General features: G+C 39.4%; 1 protein-coding gene across 3 annotated transcripts in view; it reads right to left on the bottom strand.

Moving 5' to 3' along the window:
- Positions 1-2,551: 2,551 nt before the first annotated feature.
- The window catches only part of znf536 (zinc finger protein 536), a 317,559-nt gene continuing 295,214 nt past the window's right edge, over positions 2,552-24,896 (bottom strand). For all 3 annotated transcript variants that reach the window (XM_058629151.1, XM_058629152.1, XM_058629150.1), the window contains one exon: positions 2,552-3,983. In XM_058629151.1, coding sequence (XP_058485134.1) covers positions 3,646-3,983 — 338 coding nt within the window. In that variant the 3' untranslated portion in view covers positions 2,552-3,645. The remainder of the gene's footprint in view (positions 3,984-24,896) is intronic.

Genomic DNA, 24,896 nt, shown 5'->3' with positions numbered 1-24,896 from the left:
TGAAATAAATAAATGGTTACTTAGTTCTTTTTTTTCTTTTTTTTCCCGTACTTTTTTGTTGCACCAGTGATTATAATTGAGAAAACTGAATGTGCTACTTCAATAGGAAGCTTGACGAGGATCAAACAGACCGGGGACAATGGAATGGATTATTTTGGGATTACAGCGGGGGGGTGGGGGGGGTTTGTGGGGTGGACAAAGAGGACAAGTCACAGAGGAATGACAACAAACGGTGTTCTCTCCAGAGCTGCAACAACAAAATATGTATTACCTCAACTGAGCGAGATGATGAAAATAGACTGATTTAAAAAGCTTCACTAAGCTGGGAAATCCAGAGCAGTGGTGCCAAAACGAAATGGAACGTGTCCTTTTTGGGTCAAACTTTTCCTCCCTCTAATTGAGTTTTGGCTAATATGTGAAAACAAAACCAAAGAATAAAAAGAGAGAAGCTACACCCAGAATACAGCAGTGCATCGAAATCCATAAAATACTCCAATCAAAGGTCTGGATCTAATAGGATGATGTAGGGAACAGTTGAAAGTTGAACACTCAACAATCTGTTTTCCCCTTAACTCAACAATCAATCTGTTATTCTTCCTCATTTGGTTATAAAAATTCAAAGTATTTCACTTTTTGTGGCTACGTCAGCAGAATTGTTGAGCTCTGTCATTGGTTGTAGTGAGAAGTCGCTTTAGAATTTTGATAAATTGGAAGTAAAAAAAAAGGAGAACGAGAGGAGGTTTAACTTCAACAACATTATAGCATCAGAGTTTTTAACGTTAGCAGCTATTGATGCTATGCTATCTATCAGTATTTAACATTAGCAACTACTGTAGTGAGATGCTATGCTATCTCTGTTTGACATTAGCAGATACTTCATCCTGACGCCATTGCACTGTGTTGGATGTTAGCAGCTATTGACGCTATGCTATATATCAGAATTTAACATTAGCAGCTATTGACGCTATGCTATATATCAGAATTTAACATTAGCAGCTATTGACGCTATGCTATATATCAGTATTTAACATTAGCAGCTACTGTAACGGGACGTTGGTGTTTGGTGTTTGATGTTGCTGTGACGTCTCCTTTCAAGAAAGGCATAAGAAAGAACACGTTTAGCGCCCCCTTCAGTGCGTTATATGACTTTTTTATTTTTTTTTAAGTTTCATGTGTTAAAAATGAAAACAAACTAAGGAAAAATACTGTTCAGTGCTTCATTTCCACTTTAGCTCCATACATTGAACTTTCTTACTTTTTCCTCTTACACGTCCTCTCACCCTCTTTTAGTTCACTTTCCCTTATGTATCGTCGTGTTTATGTCTGTGTGTGTGTGTGTCTGTGTGTGTGTGTGTGTATATATATATATATCTATATATATATATATATATATATATACTGGACTGTAACCTCCTTTCTGCAGAGCCTCGGCGCTAAGGCCCCGGAGCTTTCCCCGGGTTTAAGCCCTCCCCTCCGCTGCGTGTGTGTGTGTGTGTGTTTGCGGTGGGAGATATTGACTTTCTTAAAGTCCGGATCATTTCTCTTTATCAGAAAAACATTAACAACCCCCAGCCCTCCACCGCACAAACAACACAAAGCGCTATACTTTCTCATTGTGCTCTGCCCAGTAGTCACCGGCAGCTGCCGGCACAACAAAGTACAATCAGCGCTGAGACTTCTCTGCCCTCAGCTTGATTTAACGACATCCAAACATTCTCTCTTTTTTTTTTACTGATTTTATGTTATTTTTTCCCCTTCAGGAACAAAAACACCCATGTGATTAAAAATAAAACACTACTAAAAATGAAATAAACCAGCGGGTTTTGTTACATACGAGAAAAGGTAGCATAAAGAGAGAAATAAAGCCCATGAGGTGAAGGATTAAGTCATTTTTCAACATCTGTGCGGCAACTTTTGCGAGTTTATTAGAGCAGGACATACGTCTCTTCCTGTGAGGAGTCTTTTTTCTTTCTTTTTTTTACTGTATTATACACAGAACGCAGCCGTTTGTGTCCAGTCTTCGATTTTTCTTTCTTTTTAAAACACATGTAGAAAAATCCCCTGCAGGAGAGTTCCAGGTCCTTTGAAGTACAAAAACTCTCATCTGTCATCGTGAAGCAGCTCGAGCTAAAGCACAATCAGTACAGACCCCCCCGCAGACCGCCCCCCCGCCCCGCCCTCCTCGTCCGTCCATCCGTCTCCCATGTGGAGCCTGTAACGTGACGTACAGTAGCCTTAGCGCCGGGCTAATGGAGGCCTGAAATAAGCCGCTGATTGATTTGTGCTGCGTTTCCCAGGCCACTCCACCGGACGCTCATACTGGAAGGAGTGAGAGTGAAAGGAAGGACGGAGGAGATGAGGAGGAGGAGGAGGAGGTGACGTGAAGGGACTGCGGCCAGCTGCTGCGGCTCAACTTGACCCTCATGGCGTTAGCGTCCAGTGTTGGGTTACCACAGTGTGTGTTATCGAGTGAGTGAGTGAGTGTGTGTGTGTGTTGCTGAATTGATTTCCTCTGTGATGGCAGCCCCAGTCAGGCTGGCACCATCACCGACACACACACACTAATGCCACCACTGACTGACTGTGTTACACATACACACACATGTAAAGTGGAAGCCACTGGTGTCATGTTCTCAGCAGCAGTGGAAGTGTTCACGTGTCCTCGTCTGTCGCTCATACAGTAAATGTGGATCTTCTTCCCCACTGAAAGTGTTATTTTCAGAGAGAAACAAACGTCTCTATTGATCTTGTGTTACTTTATCTGGCTGATCTCTCGTTGTTTGTTTTTTAAAGGTCCAATATGCAAGATTCCGCTGTGTAAGGAACCAGGAAACAAATCCCAGTGTTTCCTCTGACTCTGGGATGTACGTCAAACTCTCCTGGTGAAGCCTCCAGAGTTGTGATTTGACTGATTTGGCTCCAATGGGACGACACCAGCTGTCAATCACAGCGGTGTCGTTCATTTACCTCTAAATATGAACATTCATTGATTCACTCAAACTCACATGACCTCGGGGTCACTGAGTGTCTAGTTTGGTCCTGTGGAGAAAAAAAAAAAGTCCAACTTTTTGAGAAAAATACATAAAAAATAATAATATCTATGATGACAGTTCACAGAATTTCAAAATAAAAGTGTTTCTTTTGAACGCTCCACGGTCACATTTACACACTGTGAACTCTTCACGATGACACGTTCAGGAGTTTAGCTTCAGCTTCAGCAGCAGATGATGCAGATGCTCTTTAGTGTCAGACAGTTGTTCAGTGTCCAGCTGAAGCTAAAACATCTCCAGACGAGCAGAGACTTAAACCCGGGGTTAACGATGGTCTGGTATCTCTGAGACGAGGCTCCAGACGAGCCACACAATCCAACGTCCTTCTCTCCTCCTGCACTCACAAGTAACCACATGACACGACAACTTTCAGCTCGAGAAAAGGTTCAACAGCTCTGATAACATGAGCCGACAGTGGATTTTGTTTCAGGCGCTCGAGCCGTATCGTTTCAATATTTAAAAGATAAAAACATTGTGAATCTCGTCATCACAAACACGGACATGACAGCAGTTTGTTAGTAAATGCTCACAGACGACGCACAACGACCCACACAGAGTACGTTTAACGTAGAAAGAGTGATTTTTTAACTCAGATTTACAGTGAACGTCCGTGTTTGTCTGTGTTTTCAGACGTCATTGACCAACACGACGAGACCTCCGAGTGGCGTCCATCTGCGTCTGTCATCGTCGGTTGATTGGCTGTGACATCAGCAGCAGCATCAGCAGCAGCATCAGCAGCAGTGGCAGGGGCGCCGTCGTCGTCATCGAGGTTCTTGTCCGCGACGTCGGACTCGGCGCGGGAGCGTTTGAAGCGTCGGTCGGGGTAGCGCGTGTTGTCGAAGGGCATGCGGTGCACACACAGCACGTGAGTCTTCAGGTTGCCCTTCTGCGAGGCGCTGTACGGGCAGTAACTGCACTTGAACGGTCTCTGGCCTGCAGACACACACACACACACACACACACACAGAGAATCATTGAATCTAAACCAGTAGACTGTGTCACGATGAAGTGGAAACACAGACACACAGACACAAAGACAAACATCGAGAAACATCCTCCCACTGTGACGACACCTTAGTGCTCACAGTTTCACAGAATCACAACATTTAAAAGCATTCAAACATCACTATCTTCTTCTTAAATGAGTTCTTAGTTCCTAAAATGACTTAATAAAAAGTGTTAGAAATTCTCCGTACAATAACTGTGAACTGTGAAGCCGCAATAACTCATTGTTTTGCATATTATTCTATATAAAAACTACTTTTAATGTCGTAATTTTGGCATTTTAGTCAGTGGGGACTGGATGGAAACGTACATTTGTGAACCTCTCACTCTCCCACACCAAACCCCATAGAATAAATCAGCATGTTCTCTGTGGACTTTGGTGTGGGAGAGTGAGAAGTTTAAAAACTTCACTTTTCTGTTGCAAGATAAAGATATAAATGACTTAACCAGACCATCAGCGTGAGCATGTGTCCGTATCTTAAACAACTGAGCAAAGGTCAGACTGTAACCTCGACTTGAACCTCGACCTCTGCGGCCACGAGTCAACACCTCGGGCTTTCAGGCTTCAGCCGGCGCTGATAAAACAACATGGTTAACAACATGAAGGATGGAGAGAGGCGGAGCCCGGGAGAGGAGGGTAAACGTGAGGACACGGAGAGGAGGAGGAGGAGGAGGAGGAGGAGGAGTGATTGAGTCCGGCAGCGGCGATGCTCCGGCTCCATATTGATACAAATACGCCCTGAAAAACATTCCCCGACACTTAATAACTGGCCTCACTTTGTGCAGCCAGTCCGCTCCAAATTCAAATTCATCTGCACTAAACTTTTGCCGCTCCCAGAGTCGATATGCATCTCCCACACACACACACACACACACACAGACACACACACACACAGACACACACACAGACAGACAGCATTTTTCTCCATCTCCCCACCTTGCCACAGCTCCAGCACAAAATGTTCTCCCTAGATTGAATCTGATCATCACCGCGGCAAACACAATGGCCCTTAATAGCAGCAGCCGTTTGTTTGAGGGATGCCGATTACACCGCCATCATAACCCACTTCACTTAGTTCACTCACTCACAGACAGCAAAATGGAGAGGGAGGTGAGGGAGGGAGGAAGTGGGAGGGCAGGATGGAGCGAGAGCGTGTGAGCTCCATCTACTACTTTAGGTTATTAATAACAGTACATTTGCAGCGACTGTCTTTCCTTTTTCTTTTTTTTTTGCTTTATCTCTTATTCAATTTGAGATGCTCTAAATCAAATTAACATGGGGAGTTTAGAGGAGGCACACAGAGAGGTGCAGGGAATATAAATAGGTAAAAAAGGCCAGGAATTAAAGAGGAATCATTCCATTTGAGGCACTCACACACACACACACACACACACAGGGAGCAGGACACGTGGAGGCAGCAACAATCTGACTCCAGAGCCTCTCTCTCCCTCTCTCTCTCCCTCCCTCTCTCCCTCTCTCCCTCTCTCTGTCTCCCCGGCTTTCTGATATTACATTGTTTGCTTCTCGGCCAGACAAAGGAGATTGCTACAAGTTTGGAGGCTTTGGATGTTCCAGTTGTCTGAATTTACAGATAAGCTACAGTCGGCAGACACACAATGAAGTGTCGTCGTCTCCGTCTCGCCGCCGTTTTATTCGTGTGCGGTTTAATTTCACACTCTCTTACATTACGTTAAGTCCGAGAGGCGGAATATCTCATCCCGGTTTACACTTAGGGAGAGTGAGTTATGGCCCCCGAGAGAATCCAACTTTTCTTTTTTTTTGTTTGTTTGGTTTTGTTTGTTTTCTTCTCCTCTCTTTTTCCTCCTCGCGCTTTTTCTTCATGGATGCAATAAATACAAATCAAGCCGGAGAGACGTTTGGATAAAGAAACGAGGGCGGAAGAGATTTGGACTCTGTGTTGGGATGTAGAAACTTGAGGTGGTGCTGAGACTGAACTTAAAAACCCAAAAATACAAACTATAACCAGTTAATGACTAACCCTAACCTTAACTCAAATCTTAGTCATAAACTTTAACCAGTTCCTCAGAAATGAGGTTCTGCCTCATTAGGACCAGGGTTTAGTCTCCATGACGATTACTGGTCCTGACAAGGGCAGTGTGACAGAAAAAAAGGTCCTAAAAAGGTCACATACACAAGAACACTCTCTAACATTAACCATAACCATAACATATTCACCGTAAAATGATGGGACTTCATCATGTGAGTGTAAATAGATGAAGGTCCCCACAACATGAGTAATACCTGAAACACACACACGTGTTTGTGCAGCTATTCTTCTCAGGACTCTGCAGTGACTTCCATTCAAACAAAGACTTATTATCACTAACCTTAACCATAACCAGTTAATGACTAACTCTGACCTTAACCTAATACAACCACAATACAACTCGTAAGTCATTAAATTTAACCAGTTCCTCGGAAATGAGGTTCTGCCTCATTAGGACCAGGTTTTTGGTCTCCATGACGACTACCAGTCCTGACAAGGTCAGTGTTTATGACAGAGACACACACACACACACACACACTATACTTGGATTAAACATTAAAGAGGCTGTGTGTGTAACTGTCTTTCTTTAACACACAAATGCATTTAAGACTCCGCCGTCCAAACTTGCCATCATCATTAATCTGTGTCCATTAAAGGCACAGTTCAGGTTTTTCACTGTAACACAGGCTTCAGAATGTATTTATCTCACAGTTTGACTGGACTTTTTCAACCTTTTGTAAACCACTCACTCTCCCACACCAAACACCACAGAGAAAACCAGCGATTTTAACATCACAGCACACAGGAGCTGTTGATCCACTGCTCAACAACTCCTTTGAACATCACTAAGTTCAAAGGTCTTATTTTGACAGTTCGGCATTTAAAATCCTTTGTTCAGATTGACCTCAGTGACGCAAAGTGACCACACGAGGCAGCAGTAGACCAGCAGCTCCTGTGTCCCCACAAGCTAAAATCCCTGATTTTCTCAGTGGGGTTTGGTGTGGGAGAGTGAGTGGTTTACAAACTTTAGATTCCTGTTATAAAAGGACTCTTGAACATATTCTTAGGATAATATAGACTTAATAATGTATTAGTATTAGGTGAGTCGTCTGTTAAGTGGCTTAAACTTGATTTTCCTCTCAGTCTTTCAACATCTCACACAAGAAAAACCCTGAACTGTGACTTTAGCTCAGTTGTTGCTGTCGCACACAGAGTGACTCGCATTTGTCTGTTTTTGTGACTGACACTGGGTGCGTTCCCATGCTAAAAGCCCTAAAGACTGAGAGAAACGGGGGGAATAGATGAATAGATGAAAAGATAGAGGAGTAAAGACAAGGAGGAAAAGAGAAGGAGACAAACAGGAAGAGAAGGAGAAGCAGTGGTCTTGTTTTCATTAGTGTGGTATTATCTAAGCCTGTTAATTAACCCCCTAAGGCCCTGTGCATGGAGATCACAGGGAGGAGGGCACGAGGGAGGGATTCTGTGTGTGTGTGTGTGTGTGTGTGTGTTCTTGTATTTGTTACCTATTTAGGACCGTTTTTACACTGACCTTATCAGGACCAGTAGTCCTCATTGAGGCTAAAACCTGGTCCTAATGAGGCCGAAACTCATTTCTAAAGGGAACTGGTTTAGTTTAGGACTAAGGGTTAGTCATGAACTGGTTATGGTTAAGGTTAGTGATAAGGCTTTGTTTAGTCTGTCCTAATGAATTAAGTCAATGCAGAGTCCTGAGAAGACTAGCTGCACAAACGTGTGTGTGTGTGTGCGTGTGTGTGCGTGTGTGTGCGTGTGTGTGTGTGTGTGCGTGCGTGTGTGTGTGTGTGTGTGCATGTGCATGCTGCTGGCACAAACATGCCCATGTTTCACCTGCCACACATGCTCTTCACCATCGCCCCCCCCCCCCCCCCCCCTGTAATTTTCCTACACACACACACACATGGCTAAGGATGGACTTAATTGGCTACATTCATTCTTCTACATTTCCTTTTCTTTTAAAAAACTGCATTTCAAAACAAAGACTAACAGTAACTGTGAATCCTAACACACGGGAAAATGTCCGTCACATGACCACTCTGGACATTTGTGATTGATTGATTGATTGATTGATTAGTTTTTTGATGCCCCACACAAATATGAGCTTACAGTACATGACACCAATATTTATAGATACAGCCCAGACGCAGGAAATAAATGACATATAAACACAATATTAATATAACTATTTATAACAGCAATTAAACCTTCCTAAATAATAAATAAACATAATTAATGCACACAATTCACACAACATGTTTGGTAAATCTTAAGGTTAAACGCTCTTACATTGTGTATGTGGAGCAGAACAAATGGTCTGTCTTTCATAAACCTTTTTCCCTCATTAATTTAACTGATATTAACAGTATTTTCATCTCATGGGAAACAAAAGTCCAAAGATAAAGACATTTTCTTTCTTTTTTTAAACAAAGCAATTATTCTCTGCTCACAGTTTACATTTAAAAACATTATTTCAGCGTTTACACCTTCATTTTGTGTGGAGATAATAATGAAACATGAAACATGTTCAGTCCATCCAGCTGGGAATCAAACTTGTGACCAGCTGCTCATAATCACCCACGTGGTTTACAGCCTAATCACTAAGGTACTGGGAAACCCTTAACTACATTCAATGATCAGAAGATTTCTCCTTTTTGTTATTTATTATTATTATTATTATTTTTGGATTCCAAACGACAGTGAGAACCTCCGCTGGTGAGAAGTGGCAGGAAGAGGACGAGAGGATGGAGGTGGTTATTCGGTTATAACTTACCCAAACTGCTCTTACGTTAAATGTGTTTTGGCCATATGTGAAAAATACAGCGCGGATCTCGGGGTAAGTGTTGTCTCGCCTGCGTCTTGTGAGAAAAAAAGCTATCTTAAGACAGCAACAGATGGCGGAGCTGGCATCAAATGGCATTTAAGGACGGCTGCCTTTGGTCTCATGCCAAACACACTGTTTCTACTCTTTATGTTCCTGTCTGTGTGTGTGTGTGTGTGTGTGTGTGTGTGTGTGTGTGTGTGAGTGAGAGAGAATGAGTTTGCACATGTGCAAATTTAAAAAAAAAAGGCCTCTTTTGTGTGTTCCAGATTGTGCATCAATTCTTCTGTTTGTGAGTGGGTCTAAAACATAGATGTAGTTGATCATCACTTTATTATTTTTGTCTTTTCTGACAGGAAGCTGGAAAGTTTGTAAACTGTTGACGTCTCACACCAAAGCCCATAGAGAACATCAGTGATTTTAACATCACAGCACACAGGAGTTGTTGGTCCACTGCTGCATCGAAAAGTAAGTTAAAATTGTGTTGTTTTGTGACTTTGTTCAGTTCGATTTACCTCAGTGACACAAAGTGACCACACGAGGTGTAAAAACGTTGATTTTCTCTGTGGGGTTTAGTGTGGGAGAGCGAGTGGTTTCCAAACTTCTCTTTCCAGTCAGAAAAATTGTCCAATGGCAAAATAAACCGTCAAAAATATGTTTGAGATTCTTAATACAATAATTGGAGAGACTTAAGCAGGTGTAGGTTTTATTATGCAAGCCTTTTGTTAAGAGACTAAAATGTTGTTTTACAAAGATTTATTTTTTTCTTCAGGTCTTTATGAGTCAGTTTTGTGCAAATTTGAAAATAATTGTATAATATTAGACAACAGATGATGGACATCAAACAATAAAAAGCTTTAGTAACCAAATATTGGTCCAATGAGTCGTAACAGCTTACGAAAAACTTTGTGACTTTGTGACCTGCATTGTTTTAAATAGGTGTCACATTCTACAGTCTACATGCGTCAAACTTGATGTTGTTTATTTGATATTATGTGGCATCTGTAATAATCTTGTATACTTCAAATCAAAGTCTGCAGGAGGCTTAAGATAAAGTGTCAGATGTAAAAGGTTGTGGGCAGAAGGTGTGAGCAATTAAAAGTGCTAAACCATCTGTTCAATAAACTCTATATGTATGTGCACATTTACACAGGAATAACAGCAGAGGTGGGCGGAACTTAAGAGGAAATGTTTGCAGTATAATCTTTCATTTGTGGCGTTAAACTGTGTCAGGCTGCCACTTACATACTTAAAGAGATAGTTCAGGGTTTGTTGGCTGTATGAGTTACTGACACATGGTGAAATGTTTCCGTGACAACATGAAAAAACCCAGAATTAAGCCACCGCTTCAGTCCATGATGTCTTCAGAATCTAGACAGAAACTGAAACTCACTCTCCCACACCAAACACAACCAAACCCCATGGAGAAAGTGATCGATTTTACATCATAGCAAACAGGAGTTGTTGATGCTCTGCTGCCTCCATCAGTGACTTCAAATGTGTTACTTTCACTTAGATTCACCTCAGTGACATAAACTGACCACACGAGGCAGCGGTGGACCAGCAGCTCCTGTGTCCCCGTGAGCTCAAATCTGTCATTTTCTCAATGGAATTTGGTGTGGGAGAGTGAGAGTGTTTAAAAACATTCGTCAAGCAGTGACATAAATTAGTCAACATATTTGTAAGACTTTATAGACCTAAAATGACATAGATTTTAAGAGGTGAGTCTTTTGTTAAGTGGCTAAAATCTGTTTAAACTCTATAAACTCTTCCATTTAAGTTTAATTCTTCACAACATATACAAACAAACTTACTTTGTGCATAATAAAGCATAACTTTAATTTTAATTTCACTTTTGAGTCTCGGATGCCATTCATTTTTAATTATTCATTCATGAAAGAAGGAATAAAGGGCGTAGACACAGAGACTGAGTATCATGTGACAGACTTTGGACATTAGAAAAGAAAGAATCAATAAATCTCACGTTCGTTTAAAGTCAATGAACAAAGAAGACGTTAAAAAAAAGGCAGCGTCTCCTCAAAAATGTTAATGCATTTGTTTCTTTCTGCTCCAAACTCCTGACATGTGCAAATGCACAAGCACCTTTGTGCTGGTGAGACACTCAGAACCTCATTACCTCGTGAAGTCTTAATTGACTCATTAGGACTGTGAGGCAGGTGAAGAACTGTCATCGGGAATTAGCAGCCGGTGACAGTTTCAGCGCTGATGTAAAAATGATCTGACTCGTCAAAGCTTTCAGCAGCACATGACGACCGCGGGCTTCTCTTAGCAACTGACTGAGGATCAGAAGACGAAGATAACTAATCATTCTTTTATTTGATTTTTTCTTCAATAAATGTCACGGCACTTTCAGCTCGGAATTTAGGGATCGTTGAGGTGTTGTTGTGGTTGTATGAGGCACTGACTGAGCTCTGTGTCGTCCTTTTATTATTTTGAACTAATAACGTTGATTTTGGCCACTTAACAAAAGGCTCAACCAATAAAATCTACACCAGACTAAGTCTATGATATCTTAAGATTATATTTGCACCTTTATTTTGTTGTTAGACAGACTTTTACAACAGGAAACGGAGGTTTTTACCGGTGTTTATCAACCGTTCACTCTCCCACACCAAAGTCAAGAATAAAAAATTGCAATTTTACACCACAGCCCACAGGAGCTGTCGAAAGATTTAAATCAGTGACAAAAACCGGCCACACGAGGCAGCAGTGGACCAGACGTTCCTGTGACCACATGAGGAGACAAATTTAACAACGCGCTCTAAGATTTGTGATTTAACCAGCGCTATGACAGTTTCCTATTTCCTGTTGGATGATACCAGCTGTCAATCATCGTATATATGTCGTATTTTATCGTCTATCTTCCTCTGAATGGTAACAATTTACAAAAGTCACCTCATGTTCTGTTGAAGAAGAAGAAGCTGAAACTAGAGATTGACATCATTAACTGCTGAGGTTACAACCCAAGCTCTTTGGTCACAGGTGTCCAGGATTATTCTGGGATGTGTGGCACCAATGGGCACAGGAAACAGGGATTTTTCTCTTTAATTTTACCCACTCCCCCCCCCCCCCCCCTAAAAATAAATACATTTACATGACTTCAAACAGCCTGAAGGGAGTTTATCCTTCCGTCGACTTCCTCTCATGAATTAAGAGCATTTCCCTCAACGAGCTGGCGTGTGGATGGAAAATTGGCCTGAAGTTTGGGGAATAACAATTTGGTCTGTTTCTGAGCTTAACTAAAGAAAACCAACACACAAATAACACCAGGGAGGCACTTAAGGAGAGGAGAGGAGGAGAGGAGGAGAGGAGCTGAGGGGGGAGAAGAAGGAGCTCTTCCAGCATCAAAGCTACAGCTAAAACACCGTCACCAGGGAACAGGTCCCATGTTAAATACTGAACTAGATTATTAATTGCTCTACCAGAAGGACCTGTTAATAAGAACCCCAAAATAGAAGCTTCTTCCTTTCTGTCTCCATCTCTGCTTCTGTTTCCTCTTCTCTCTCTTTTCCTTCTTCATTCTTTCTTTTTATTCATGTTCTCAAAGTTTCGTCCAATTCACTCTCAACTGAACACTGCAAAAAAATAAATCATATATCTTAATCAGATATTACAGCTCACTTCGGAAGGTCTCAAACTTGCCACCCGTGGGCCATACATGGCCCCCCAATTGATTTCATGCGGCCCACCACTTAATATCATGTTATAATGAAAACCTAGCCACCTCCTCTGTCAACTGCCAGTGAGTTAAAATAATGCAGACATATTATAATATTATAGGGAAAAAATTTCATATAATCACATTTGTTCATATTTATCACACAAAAAATAAAAATAAAAGTATTAAATGTATTTTACCGGAGTTTTACTGCACTTATTATTCTTATATATTTATTTTAGCACTGATTTACTCATCTATTATCATTACATTTCATTCTGTTACAAATTGTGTTTTTAAATCCTATTTTTACCTAATTTTACCACCTGTTTAGTTCACACAGTAGTATTTTTAGCTCCAGTGTTTTCCCTCTTGCAGCTGATGGTGTTTCCTTACTTCCTTTCCTCCCCTTCTTTTCCTCACTTCTTCACTTCTCCTTTGCTGGTTTTAATACTGTTTGTTGTGCTGCTTTCTTTGATTATTTTGATTTTATCCACTTTGAGTTGCATTATTGTCTGGTATATAAATAAAGTTAGATGGATTGAAGTAAACATAATAAATAAATTATTATTGGTGTCGATAAATTCCTAACGATACAAACCACTGATATCTGCTTTGTTGTGTGTGCGTGTGTGTGCGTGTGTGCGTGTGCGTGTGTGCGTGTGTGCGCGTGTGCGTGTGTGTGTGTGCGTGTGTGTGTGTAACTTTGCCTCATGTTTCCTCAGAGTCTCTGGTGAACTGAGGGACACAATCTGCTGCTGACCTGTCACTGTACACAGATAACAGATGCATGTATGTCTGTGTTACAGTGCAGGGCCGTGTGTGTGTGCACGTGTGTGTGTGTGCACGTGTGTGTGCATGTGCATGTGCGTGTGTGTGTGTGTGTGTGCTGACATCAGTGTTTCTCGGCAATAACGACAAACAGAGAGAGAAAAAAAGCAAAGCGGGGGTTGATGGATGTGTCGGCCACCTGCCTCTCACTCACATTCTGACACAAAGAGCATCGGCCGCTCTGCTGCATTCATCATGGTGAACTTCCTCTGACCTCCACACACACACACACACACACACACACACACACGGAGCGATAATGGCTGAAAGTTAAGAAGCAGCGAGGAGCAAAAGACAAACACACAGACAGATATTTAACGTTTTGCCACCGGGAACCCAGCTGAGCAGAGTTTGTGCTGGTTGAGAGTTTAAAGTGACAGTATGTTTTTTTTGTTGTTGTTGCTGACTGAGTCGTGTGCCCCCTGCTGGCTGCATGGACCAGCAACCAGCACAAGACACAAGGAAAGTGTGTAGTTTGTACATTTGTAAACCACTCACTCTCCCACACCAAATCCCATAAAGAAAATGAGTGATTTTAGCTCACGGGGACACAGGAGCTGCTGCTCTACTGCTGCCTCGTGTGGTCACTTTGTGTCACTGAGGTAAATCTCAACAAAGGATTTCAAACACTGAAGTGACAAAATGAGACGTTTGAACTTAGTGATGGAGGCAGCAGTGGATCAACGACTCCTGTGTGTGTGTGATGTTGAATCATTGATTTTCTGTATGGGCTTTGGTGTGGGAGAGTGAGTGGTTTACAAAGTCAGCATTTTTATTTTACTGCCCTCATTTTACAGAAAGTTACTATGATTTGACAGTTGTTTAGTGTGACTCCACCACAGCATTATTTGCTCTTTTAAATCCTTTTTTTAAACTTTAATTTGGTGGTTATTATGTTAGGTTGTATATTACTGTGATTTGTCTTAACCTGAGTTAACTGAACAGTTCACAAGTTAACAGATATCTATTGTCATAGTGCTGTGAATTAGCAGCATTTTTCTTGTATTTAACTGTAAAAACAAATCACAGGAGTTACTTAAAAGCCGCATTAATAATAATGTCACTATAAAACACAAAAATACCACTTTTATTTTGTGAAATGTAACATTTAAAACATGGAAAAACCCTGGAAAACAAAAGTTAGAAACGACAGACTTCATCACACACACTTTCTTCCCCCTGAACTTATCGCCTCCTCTCTGCGAGGCAGGTTTAAGTCGCTTTAGACAAGAATAGCTCTCTCTTTTTCACAGAGATCAGCCTGTAAACACGATCAGGACTTGATCATGTTTTTGAGTTTTTCCCCCCGAACACGATCTCCTGTGCAGAGTAAACCAACTCTGAATTATCTTCGACGGAGCTTAAATCCCTTCAGATCCAACCACCGCAACTTTTTAAGACCTCTCTCTCTTTAGAGTTGTTATTTTATAAGCCCCCCCCCTTTTTTCTATTTAAATCTCCCTTCCTTCCTTCTTTTCTCTCCTCCTCTTAGTCTCTCTTTTTTTTTTTCTTCGTCACCAGGGGAAGAAGCCTATTTGTCTGCTTTAGGCAAAATCACTCAATTCTTTCAGGAAGAGACTTCAGAGACCAGTGGTAACCAAGAGAAGGAGAGAAAGTATGTGTGTGTGAGTGAGAGAGAGAGAGAGGGAGAGAGAGGGAGAGAGAGAGAGAGAGAGAGAGAGTCCACCTTCCAAATAAGTTCCATTAATCATGGGCCAGAGTCTAATGTAACTAATATTTTACAATTAGAGGAGACAAGATGGAGCTGGGGGCCATCTATCTCCCTTACACCACATGATCATCGATTCATAAGGAGCTGAGGAGAAAGAGAGAGAAGGAAGGAAGGAAGGAAGGAGGGAGGCCGCAGGACACGAGCCCTGAATCCACACACACACTCACACACACACACACTCACACACACGTGTGTGTACATGAGCACAGATGCTGAGCAGGAAGCAGGAGGATGCATGAGAACGAGGGGACAAGCTGTCACATTAGCATTTGTTAGTAAACGACCTGCTTCAAATCAGCGCTGCCACTCTGTTGTTCGTCTTTTTATTGATCGCTCCGCCGAAACACTTTCCCCTCGTTTCTTTTATTCACAGTCGTGGTGATAAAAGTGTTTGGAAACGGTGAGAAATGCTGTGTTTTTCTTCATTTCTAAAGCTGCACTACGTAACTTTGAAGCACAAATCAAACGTGTCCCTGGTGACATCCCTGCACTGCACACAGGAAGTGACAGCCTACTAAGGTTATATAATAGTTTTAGTTTAGTTTTTATTTTGTTTTGACTTTTTGTTTTTAAAATAAGTTTGTTTTATTGTGTTGTGTTAGTTTTTTGTAATATGGAGTATTTGCCAGGTGAGATTTGTGTCTCAAATATAACCTTTCAAAATTGCCGGCAGAGAAAAAATATGAATACTTCATATGAATCCAAAAGGATTAAGTATGAAATGAAAAAACTAAACACATTTAGTCATCTTTTTTTAAAACAAACAGTTTAAAACTAAAATGTTTCTTTCAATTTTAGTTTTCGTTATTTCGTCAGTTTCCGTTAACTATAAAAACCTTGCAGCCTACATCAGTAGTAAGTACAGGAAGATGACTTCAAACACACTTTTTTTGGTACTTTAATTGAAATGATCAAACCTTGAGAAATGTGAGACAAATCACATTCTAGCAAAAATTCAGCGCCAGCCACAGAAAGAAAATAGAGTTTGAACAAGAAAATGAGGACATGGCAATAAACAAAGTGCAGTATAAAGTACTCTATATACACAAATACAGTACTGTGCAAATGTGTTGTTTAGAAAGGATGTGACTGAAACTTGGTCTTATATGTAATATGAGTTTAATTAATAAAACACATATTTGTTAGTTCTCCAGCACGTCTAGAATAAACCTGGTGTAATTTACCCTTTTTTTCCACAGCAGATATTTTTAGACAAATAGTTATTTTTTCACAAAATACTTGGCACTTTTTAAACCCTGTAGGAGATATAGATATAATTATATTTTTAAAACAACACGCGTTTCCTCTATTTTCTGCATGTCCTTCAATAAAGTGATTGAGAAATAATTAAACTGTGTGATAATTATATCATTGATAAAGCAATAAAATCCAATGGTGACCTATAAGACCTTTGCACAGTAGTGTCATTTAAAAATAATAATAATAATTTTAAAGGGTAACACTGAAAATTAAGTTAGAAAAATAAAAAAATTTTAAACTTAGTTTGAATTAAGTTCACTCATTTACATGTTTGTTGTTTGTTGACCATCCAGGGTTGAATAATCATTTTATTAATAAATTAATAATAATAAAATAATAATTAATATTTTTTATAGTAATAGATAGATAGACAGATCTAGATCTATCTCACTGATTTCTAAACAATGAACAGACTCAAACACTGCAGTGCAAACGTACAGCTTCATCAGAGAGAAGCTGCACTTTGCACTCACCCAAACCCTGGTCTGCTCCGCCCTCCGGTGGCCGAGTTGCACAGCTGCACCACATACAGCTGCTTCACAGTGGAGGCGGAGGAGGAGGAGGTAAAAAGTGCTGAACAGCTGAACAAATGAGCAGAAGAGCAGAAAGATGAGTTCATGTGGAGGTCACCATCTGCCCGACGACGACAACAACAACAAACAACAAACAACAACAACAACACAGAGAAGAAGAGGAAGAAAAAGAAGACGTGGAAACTGATGCAGAATTCCATCCATAAACACACAAGAACATGCAGACAAATGCCTCACCATGTTCACACAAACGTGTGTTTATACGCACGACTGCACAACATGCCAGAGAGACAGACACACACACACACACACACACACACACAGAGAGAGCTAATGATGAGAGAGGAAGTTAAATGAAGGGCAAAGACTGGTGTTCATCACTCTGTGAAAGTGATCGTTTCAAATGTTGAAACTGTTGAGGCTGAGCAATACACACACACACACACACACACACAATCTGGTTTCCATGACTCCAGAGGACAGTGACCTACATTCATTTCCTTTGAGACTTACTCTGACCTTAACCATAACTACTACTGGGCTTAACCTTAACCTCACCAGATAACATGTCTTCAACTTAAAATGTAATAATTAATAATTAATGGGGACTTCATTTTTGTCCCCATAAGAAAAAAGGTCCACGTTAAGTTAGTGTGTTGTCACATGTAGGTCCCCACAACATGAGTAATTATATGCAATACACAAACTTCTTTGTGTCTTACTGAGGATACTTATAGACATAATGCAATCATTCCTTGCCCCTTACCTTAACCTGAAGCTTCACAACTAAATACCTAAACCTAAATGTAAACTAAACCCTAAAACCAGGTTTTAATCCCCAAAAAGACCTTTAAAGTTGTGAAGACCAGACAAAAATGTCCTCACAAGTTTAACTGTCCTGACGTTTTATGGTTTATATATGGCTGTTCTTGTTGGGACTATTTTGGGATAGGATCATTTTGGTTTGTGGACAAAACAGCAAAACAATACACGTGAGAACATCATTATTTTGAAGTTTAGGAAAAAACAGTCAACATTTTCTGATATTTCAAACAAGTCATCAATTAACTGAGAAAATAATTAACAGATTAATCAATTATGAAATGAATATTTATGTGTAGCCCAACAACAAACTCAAGCACATGAAAGCTAGAGAAAGTAGCAGCTACTTAGATGCATTTATGACCCTGGTAAATTTCATCACATCCACTAACTAAATGCTTGCTGCTGCCACCTTGTGGTAATAGGCACACACAGATTAGATCATCATTGGAGTAGATTTAAATTTTTATCAATGCAATCACTGATAAAACAATTTTATTTTACATTTGTAATTAACATAAATTGCCTCATTAACCGGTGATCTTTTAATAATCACGTGAATAATCAAATATTCATGATTATCTCGCATAGTTTACACCATGTTACTGTTTTTTAATGTATTCTTATTGCAGTGTTTTTGTGTTTTAGGTCTTAACGCCACATTTAACTTTTTTATGTGTTTTAGCAAAGATAAAATATTCATGTTTAATCTCTCTCTTTTTTAAATATATTCTGTGATGTTGCACAAGTATATTTTATTGACTGATTGATTGATATTTTCATTTCTCTTCAGATTCTCTTTAGATTAAAATGATCTTGGGCATAGAGTGGGCCTCTCACATTATTTAGGGTTAACTACATTAAATTACAATAACCTTCATGTGACATTTATTTTGCCTATGTATGGTTCTTTCCCACAGTGCAATAGTGAAGTGGTCTTTTCATTAAGTTTAGTTTGACTGTGATTTGATTTCGTATTGTGACAAACGGCCACTACAATATTAATAACTCAAAGTTTATTTGATGTTATCATCAAATGAGCGCAGGGGAAAATACATGAGGGGGGTGCATGGAATATTTTTCATCTTGTAGGGGAACCTCTGACGTCCACAGCCTCTCATATACAAACAAATAATATGTTTATTTACACTGACACACAGGTTTGTGCAGCTATTCTTATCTGTCACTAACATTAACCATGACCAGTTAATGACTCACCCTAACCTTAACCTAACTACAACTAAAATCTTTGTCAAAAATGATGTTCTGCCTCATTAGGATGAGGTTTTGGTCTCTACTGGTCCTGACAAGGTCAGTGTTTATGACAGAAAAAAGGTCCTAAAGAGGTAACAATTACAAGAACACACACACATACACATCTGGTACAGTGCAGCTGAACCGTTTAAAAATTAGTCAGGCATTGACCTGGACAGTCTCCCTGTGGCCCGGCAGCCGTTGGGGTCCTGACTGGTTGAACCCAAACACAGATTCAGGATGAGTGCAGCGCGGCTCGGGTTTCACGCGACAGCAGGGAGCAATGAAACCGTGAAACATTACTGCCTTTGAACTGCAGAGTCAGCTGAAGGAGCAGAGCTGAGGTGGACTTAAAGGGACAGTTATGTTGTTTGTTTTGTTTTATAAAGTTATATGAAGAACTGACACTTAAAGAACTAGCCACAAAAGAAGAGGCTCATCTGAGTTTTTGTTGATAAAAATGAAACACGTAAAAGAGTTCATTCAAATTAAAAAGTATTATTCTTTTAATTTTCTAAGTTAATTTTGTGTTACCAATCAAAGTAATTTAAAAAATGAAATACACTATTGTGCAAAGATCTTAGGCCACCATTGGATTTCATTGTTTTATCAATACTCTAATTATCACACAGTATAATTATTTCTATCTATCTAGATCAGGGGTCTCAAAGTGGCGGCCCGGGGGCCACATGTGGCCCTCCAATCAATTTCATGTGGCCCTCCAAACAATATCAAGTTGTAACTAGTCATTTCTATATGTTTTTGATTTATATGAATAGATTAATTTTGCATCATAAATATGTTTTTTTTATTGTTGCATATTAAAACAACCACTTATATTTTGAAATTATCCAATCCAATCCAACTTTATTTGTAAAGCACTTTAAAACAAACACAGTGGACCAAAGTGCTGTACAGAATAATGGATAAAAGACAGAAGAAGTAAAAGACAGAAAAGCTCACACGAGGCAATAGTACATATATAAAAAAAGGAATTAATACGGCATATTGATGATATGAGCTCATAACGTCCACCGCAACTGTTGCTTTTCCCAAAAAAGTAGGGCTTTTTTTGACTTGACTGGCCCCCGACTGACCAGACGAGACTGTCAGTGGCCCACAGGTCATTTGAGTTTGAGACCCCTGATCTAGATAAATAGATTATGTCTGTTTGCTGCACTCTGCAGTTTCACCATTAGATGTCACTAATTCTCAATAATTCTTAAATAAATTGGGCCCTAAAGTGGATCAGTTTTCATCAATGTGGAGCTTCATCTATCCAAAAGTAAACACATTAATAAATTACAAAATAAATCAATCTGTTTCCTGCAAGTACTATTTTGTCTGATATTGTGATTCTCTTTCCTCCTGAATGTCCCACCCAGGCCACCGTACAATAAACTAGGAGATGAAGGAGGAGAAAAAAAGAGTAAACAAAGGAAGTGGGAGTGGAAAAACAGATGTATGAACGTACATGTTTTCAATCTGGAAGTGATTTCCTGTAATTGAAATTTTCAAATATTCCTTCTTTTTTCACATATTTCCATATGGAACACTGGCAGCACGCTCATGTGTTTCCCATCATCCTCTGCTTTGTGTCAGGACAGCTGCTCCCCCGAGCACCTCCGGGAGACAAAGTGGTGCCGGAAATGATTTAAGTTTAGTCTTTATTCGACATGGTGATGACGCTGTGTGAGGCTTTTCCGGTCAAATAATAATAACAAGAGACAACTCAGAGAGCACAGACTTAAAACATAAAGACGTTTTAATATTAATAGAACTTCTACCTGCTTAAAGCTATTAGCCATGTGAAATTCATCTCATAATCCCAGGTTACATTTAAAATACCTCCAAATCCGTAATCTGGATCAGATCCAAAAGAAAGTAAATCTGATGGTTGAGTGTCTGCTCCTGCATATGGAGGACCAAACATGACATTTGAGTTTAGTTTGTCGTTCAAAATTTGACAAAAACGTCATAGTTTAGTAAATCGTTCAAAATTGGACAAAAAAGTCATATTTTAGTGTGTTGTCCAAAGTCAGTCACAAAAGTCATAGTATATAGTATGTCGTCCAAAATGAGACAAAAAAAATCATAGTAAAGTATGTCGTCCAAAATCACTCAAAAAAGTCATAGTATAGTATGTCGTCCAAAATCGCTCAAAAAACTCATAGTATAGCATGTCGTCCAAAATCGCTCAAAAATGTCATAGTATAGCATGTCGTCCAAAATCGCTTAAAAAAGTCATAGTATAGCATGTCGTCCAAAATCACTGGAAAAATTCATAGTATAGCATGTTGTCCAAATTGTGAAAAAAAGTCATAGTATAGCATGTCGTCCAAAATCACTCAAAAAAGTCTTGTATAGTAAGTCGTCCAAAATGGGACAAAAAAGTCATAGTATAGTATGTCGTCCAAAATCACTCAAAAAAGTCATAGTATATTATGACGTCCAAAATCACTCAAAAAAGTCATAGTATAGTATGTCGTCCAAAATCGCTCAAAAAAGTCATACTTTAGTATGTCGTCCAGAATCACTCAAAAAAAATCATACTTTAGTATGTCGTCCAAAATCACTCAAAAAAGTCATATTATAGCATGTCGTCCAAAATCACTCAAAAAAGTCATTATAGTATGTCGTCCAAAATGTGACAAAAAAGTCATTGTATAGTATGTCGTCCTAAATCAATCAAAAAAGTCATAGTAAAGCATGTCGTCCAAAATCACTCAAAAAAGTCATAGTATAGCATGTCATCCAAAATCGCTCAAAAAACTCATAGTATAGCATGTCGTCCAAAATCGCTCCAAAAACTCATAGTATAGTAAGTCGTCCAAAATCTGTCAAAAAACTCATAGTATAGCATGTCGTCCAAAATCGCTCAAAAAAGTCATAGTATAGCATGTCGTCCAAAATCGCTCAAAAAAGTCATAGTATAGCATGTCGTCCAAAATCGCTCAAAAATGTCATAGTATAGCATGTCGTCCAAAATCGCTTAAAAAAGTCATAGTATAGCATGTCGTCCAAAATCACTCAAAAAAGTCATTATAGTATGTCGTCCAAAATGTGACAAAAAAGTCATAGTATAGTCAGTCAGTCAGTCATCATCTACCGCTTTATCCTCCACCAGAGGGTCGCGGGGGGTGCTGTGCCAATCTCAGCTACATCGGGCGATAGGCGGGGTACACCCTGGACAGTTCGCCAGACCATCGCAGGGCCACACACACAGATAGAGACCAACAACCATTCACTCTCACACTCACTCCTATGGTCAATTTAGAGTGTTCAATTTACCTATCCCCACATTGCATGTTTTTGGACTGTGGGAGGAAGCCGGAGAACCCGGAGAGAACCCACGCACACACGGGGAGAACATGCAAACTCCATGCAGAAAGGCCCTTGTTCCAACCGGGGCTCGAACCCGGGTCTTCTCGCTGCAAGGCGAGAGTGCTAACCACTACACACCGTGTGGCCCTTCATAGTAAAGCATGTCGTCCAAAATCACTCAAAAAAGTCATAGTATAGCATGTCATCCAAAATCGCTCAAAAAAGTCATAGTATAGCATGTCATCCAAAATCGCTCAAAAAACTCATAGTATAGCATGTCGTCCAAAATCGCTCCAAAAACTCATAGTATAGTAAGTCGTCCAAAATATGTCAAAAAACTCATAGTATAGCATGTCGTCCAAAATCGCTCAAAAATGTCATAGTATAGCATGTCGTCCAAAATCGCTTAAAAAAGTCTTATTTTAGCATGTCGTCCAAAATCACTGGAAAAATTCATAGTATAGCATGTTGTCCAAATTGTGAAAAAAAGTCATAGTGTAGCATGTCGTCCAAAATCACTCAATAAAGTCATAGTATAGCATGTCGTCCAAAATCACTCAAAAAAGTCATAGTATAGCATATTGTCCAAAATCACTCAAAAAAGTCATAGTATAGCATGTCGTCCAAAATCAGTCAAAAAAGTCATAGTAGAGCACGTCGTCCAAAATCGCTCAAAAAAGTCATAGTAAAGCATGTCGTCCAAAATCAATCAAAAAAGTCATAGTATAGTATGTCGTCAAAAATCAATCAAAAAAGTCATAGTATAGCATGTCGTCCAAAATCAATCAAAAAAGTCATAGTATAGCATGTCGTCATAAATCGCTCAAAAATGTCATAGTATACCATGTCGTCCAAAATCGCTTAAAAAAGTCATAGTATAGCATGTCGTCCAAAATCACTTCAAAAAGTCATAGTATGTCGTCCAAAATCAGTCAAAAAAGTCAGCGTATAGCATGTCGTCCAAAATCAGTCAAAAAAGTCATAGTATAGTATGTCGTCCAAAATCACTCAAAAAAGTCATAGTATAGCATGTCATCCAAAATCGCTCAAAAAAGTCATAGTATAGCATGTCATCCAAAATCGCTCAAAAAACTCATAGTATAGCATGTCGTCCAAAATCGCTCCAAAAACTCATAGTATAGTAAGTCGTCCAAAATATGTCAAAAAACTCATAGTATAGCATGTCGTCCAAAATCGCTCAAAAATGTCATAGTATAGCATGTCGTCCAAAATCGCTTAAAAAAGTCTTATTTTAGCATGTCGTCCAAAATCACTGGAAAAATTCATAGTATAGCATGTTGTCCAAATTGTGAAAAAAAGTCATAGTGTAGCATGTCGTCCAAAATCACTCAATAAAGTCATAGTATAGCATGTCGTCCAAAATCACTCAAAAAAGTCATAGTATAGCATATTGTCCAAAATCACTCAAAAAAGTCATAGTATAGCATGTCGTCCAAAATCAGTCAAAAAAGTCATAGTAGAGCACGTCGTCCAAAATCGCTCAAAAAAGTCATAGTAAAGCATGTCGTCCAAAATCAATCAAAAAAGTCATAGCATAGTATGTCGTCAAAAATCAATCAAAAAAGTCATAGTATAGCATGTCGTCCAAAATCAATCAAAAAAGTCATAGTATAGCATGTCGTCATAAATCGCTCAAAAATGTCATAGTATACCATGTCGTCCAAAATCGCTTAAAAAAGTCATAGTATAGCATGTCGTCCAAAATCACTTCAAAAAGTCATAGTATGTCGTCCAAAATCAGTCAAAAAAGTCAGCGTATAGCATGTCGTCCAAAATCAATCAAAAAAGTCAAAGTATAGCATGTCGTCCAAAATCAGTCAAAAAAGTCATAGTATAGCATGTCGTCAAAAATCAATCAAAAAAGTCATAGTATAGCATGTCGTCCAAAATCAGTCAAAAGTCATAGTATAGTATGTCGTCAAAAATCAATCAAAACGTCATAGTATAGTACGTAAACAAAAATCATTCAAAAAAGTCATAGTATAGTATGTCGTCAAAAATCAATCAAAAAAGTCATAGTATAGCATGTCGTCCAAAATCACTTCAAAAAGTCATAGTATAGTATGTCGTCCAAAATCAATCAAAAAAGTCATAGTATAGCATGTCGTCCAAAATCACTTCAAAAAGTCATAGTATAGTATGTCGTCCAAAATGTAACAAAAACAGCACTCGTTGCATTGACATACCACTAGTGGCCTAATGGATAAGACTCTAGTCTCCTATGCTACTGATCGTGAGTTCAAGACCCGTTGGAGGCGTGCTTCTTGTAGTTTACTAGGTTGTCCAAAATAGTCATAGAATATCACACAAGGAAGGCATAGTATAGCATGTCGTCAAAAATCACTTCAAAAAGTCATAGTATAGTATGTCGTCCAAAATGTAACAAAAACAGCACTCGTTGCATTGACATACCACTAGTGGCCTAATGGATAAGACTCTAGTCTCCTATGCTAGAGATCGTGAGTTCAAGACCCGTTGGAGGCATGCTTCTTGTAGTTTACTAGGTTGTCCAAAATAGTCAT

The sequence above is a fragment of the Solea solea genome, chromosome 5 (genome assembly GCF_958295425.1).
Source record: "Solea solea chromosome 5, fSolSol10.1, whole genome shotgun sequence".
Lineage (NCBI taxonomy): Eukaryota > Metazoa > Chordata > Actinopteri > Pleuronectiformes > Soleidae > Solea > Solea solea.
This window is presented reverse-complemented; position numbering and strand designations above follow the sequence as displayed.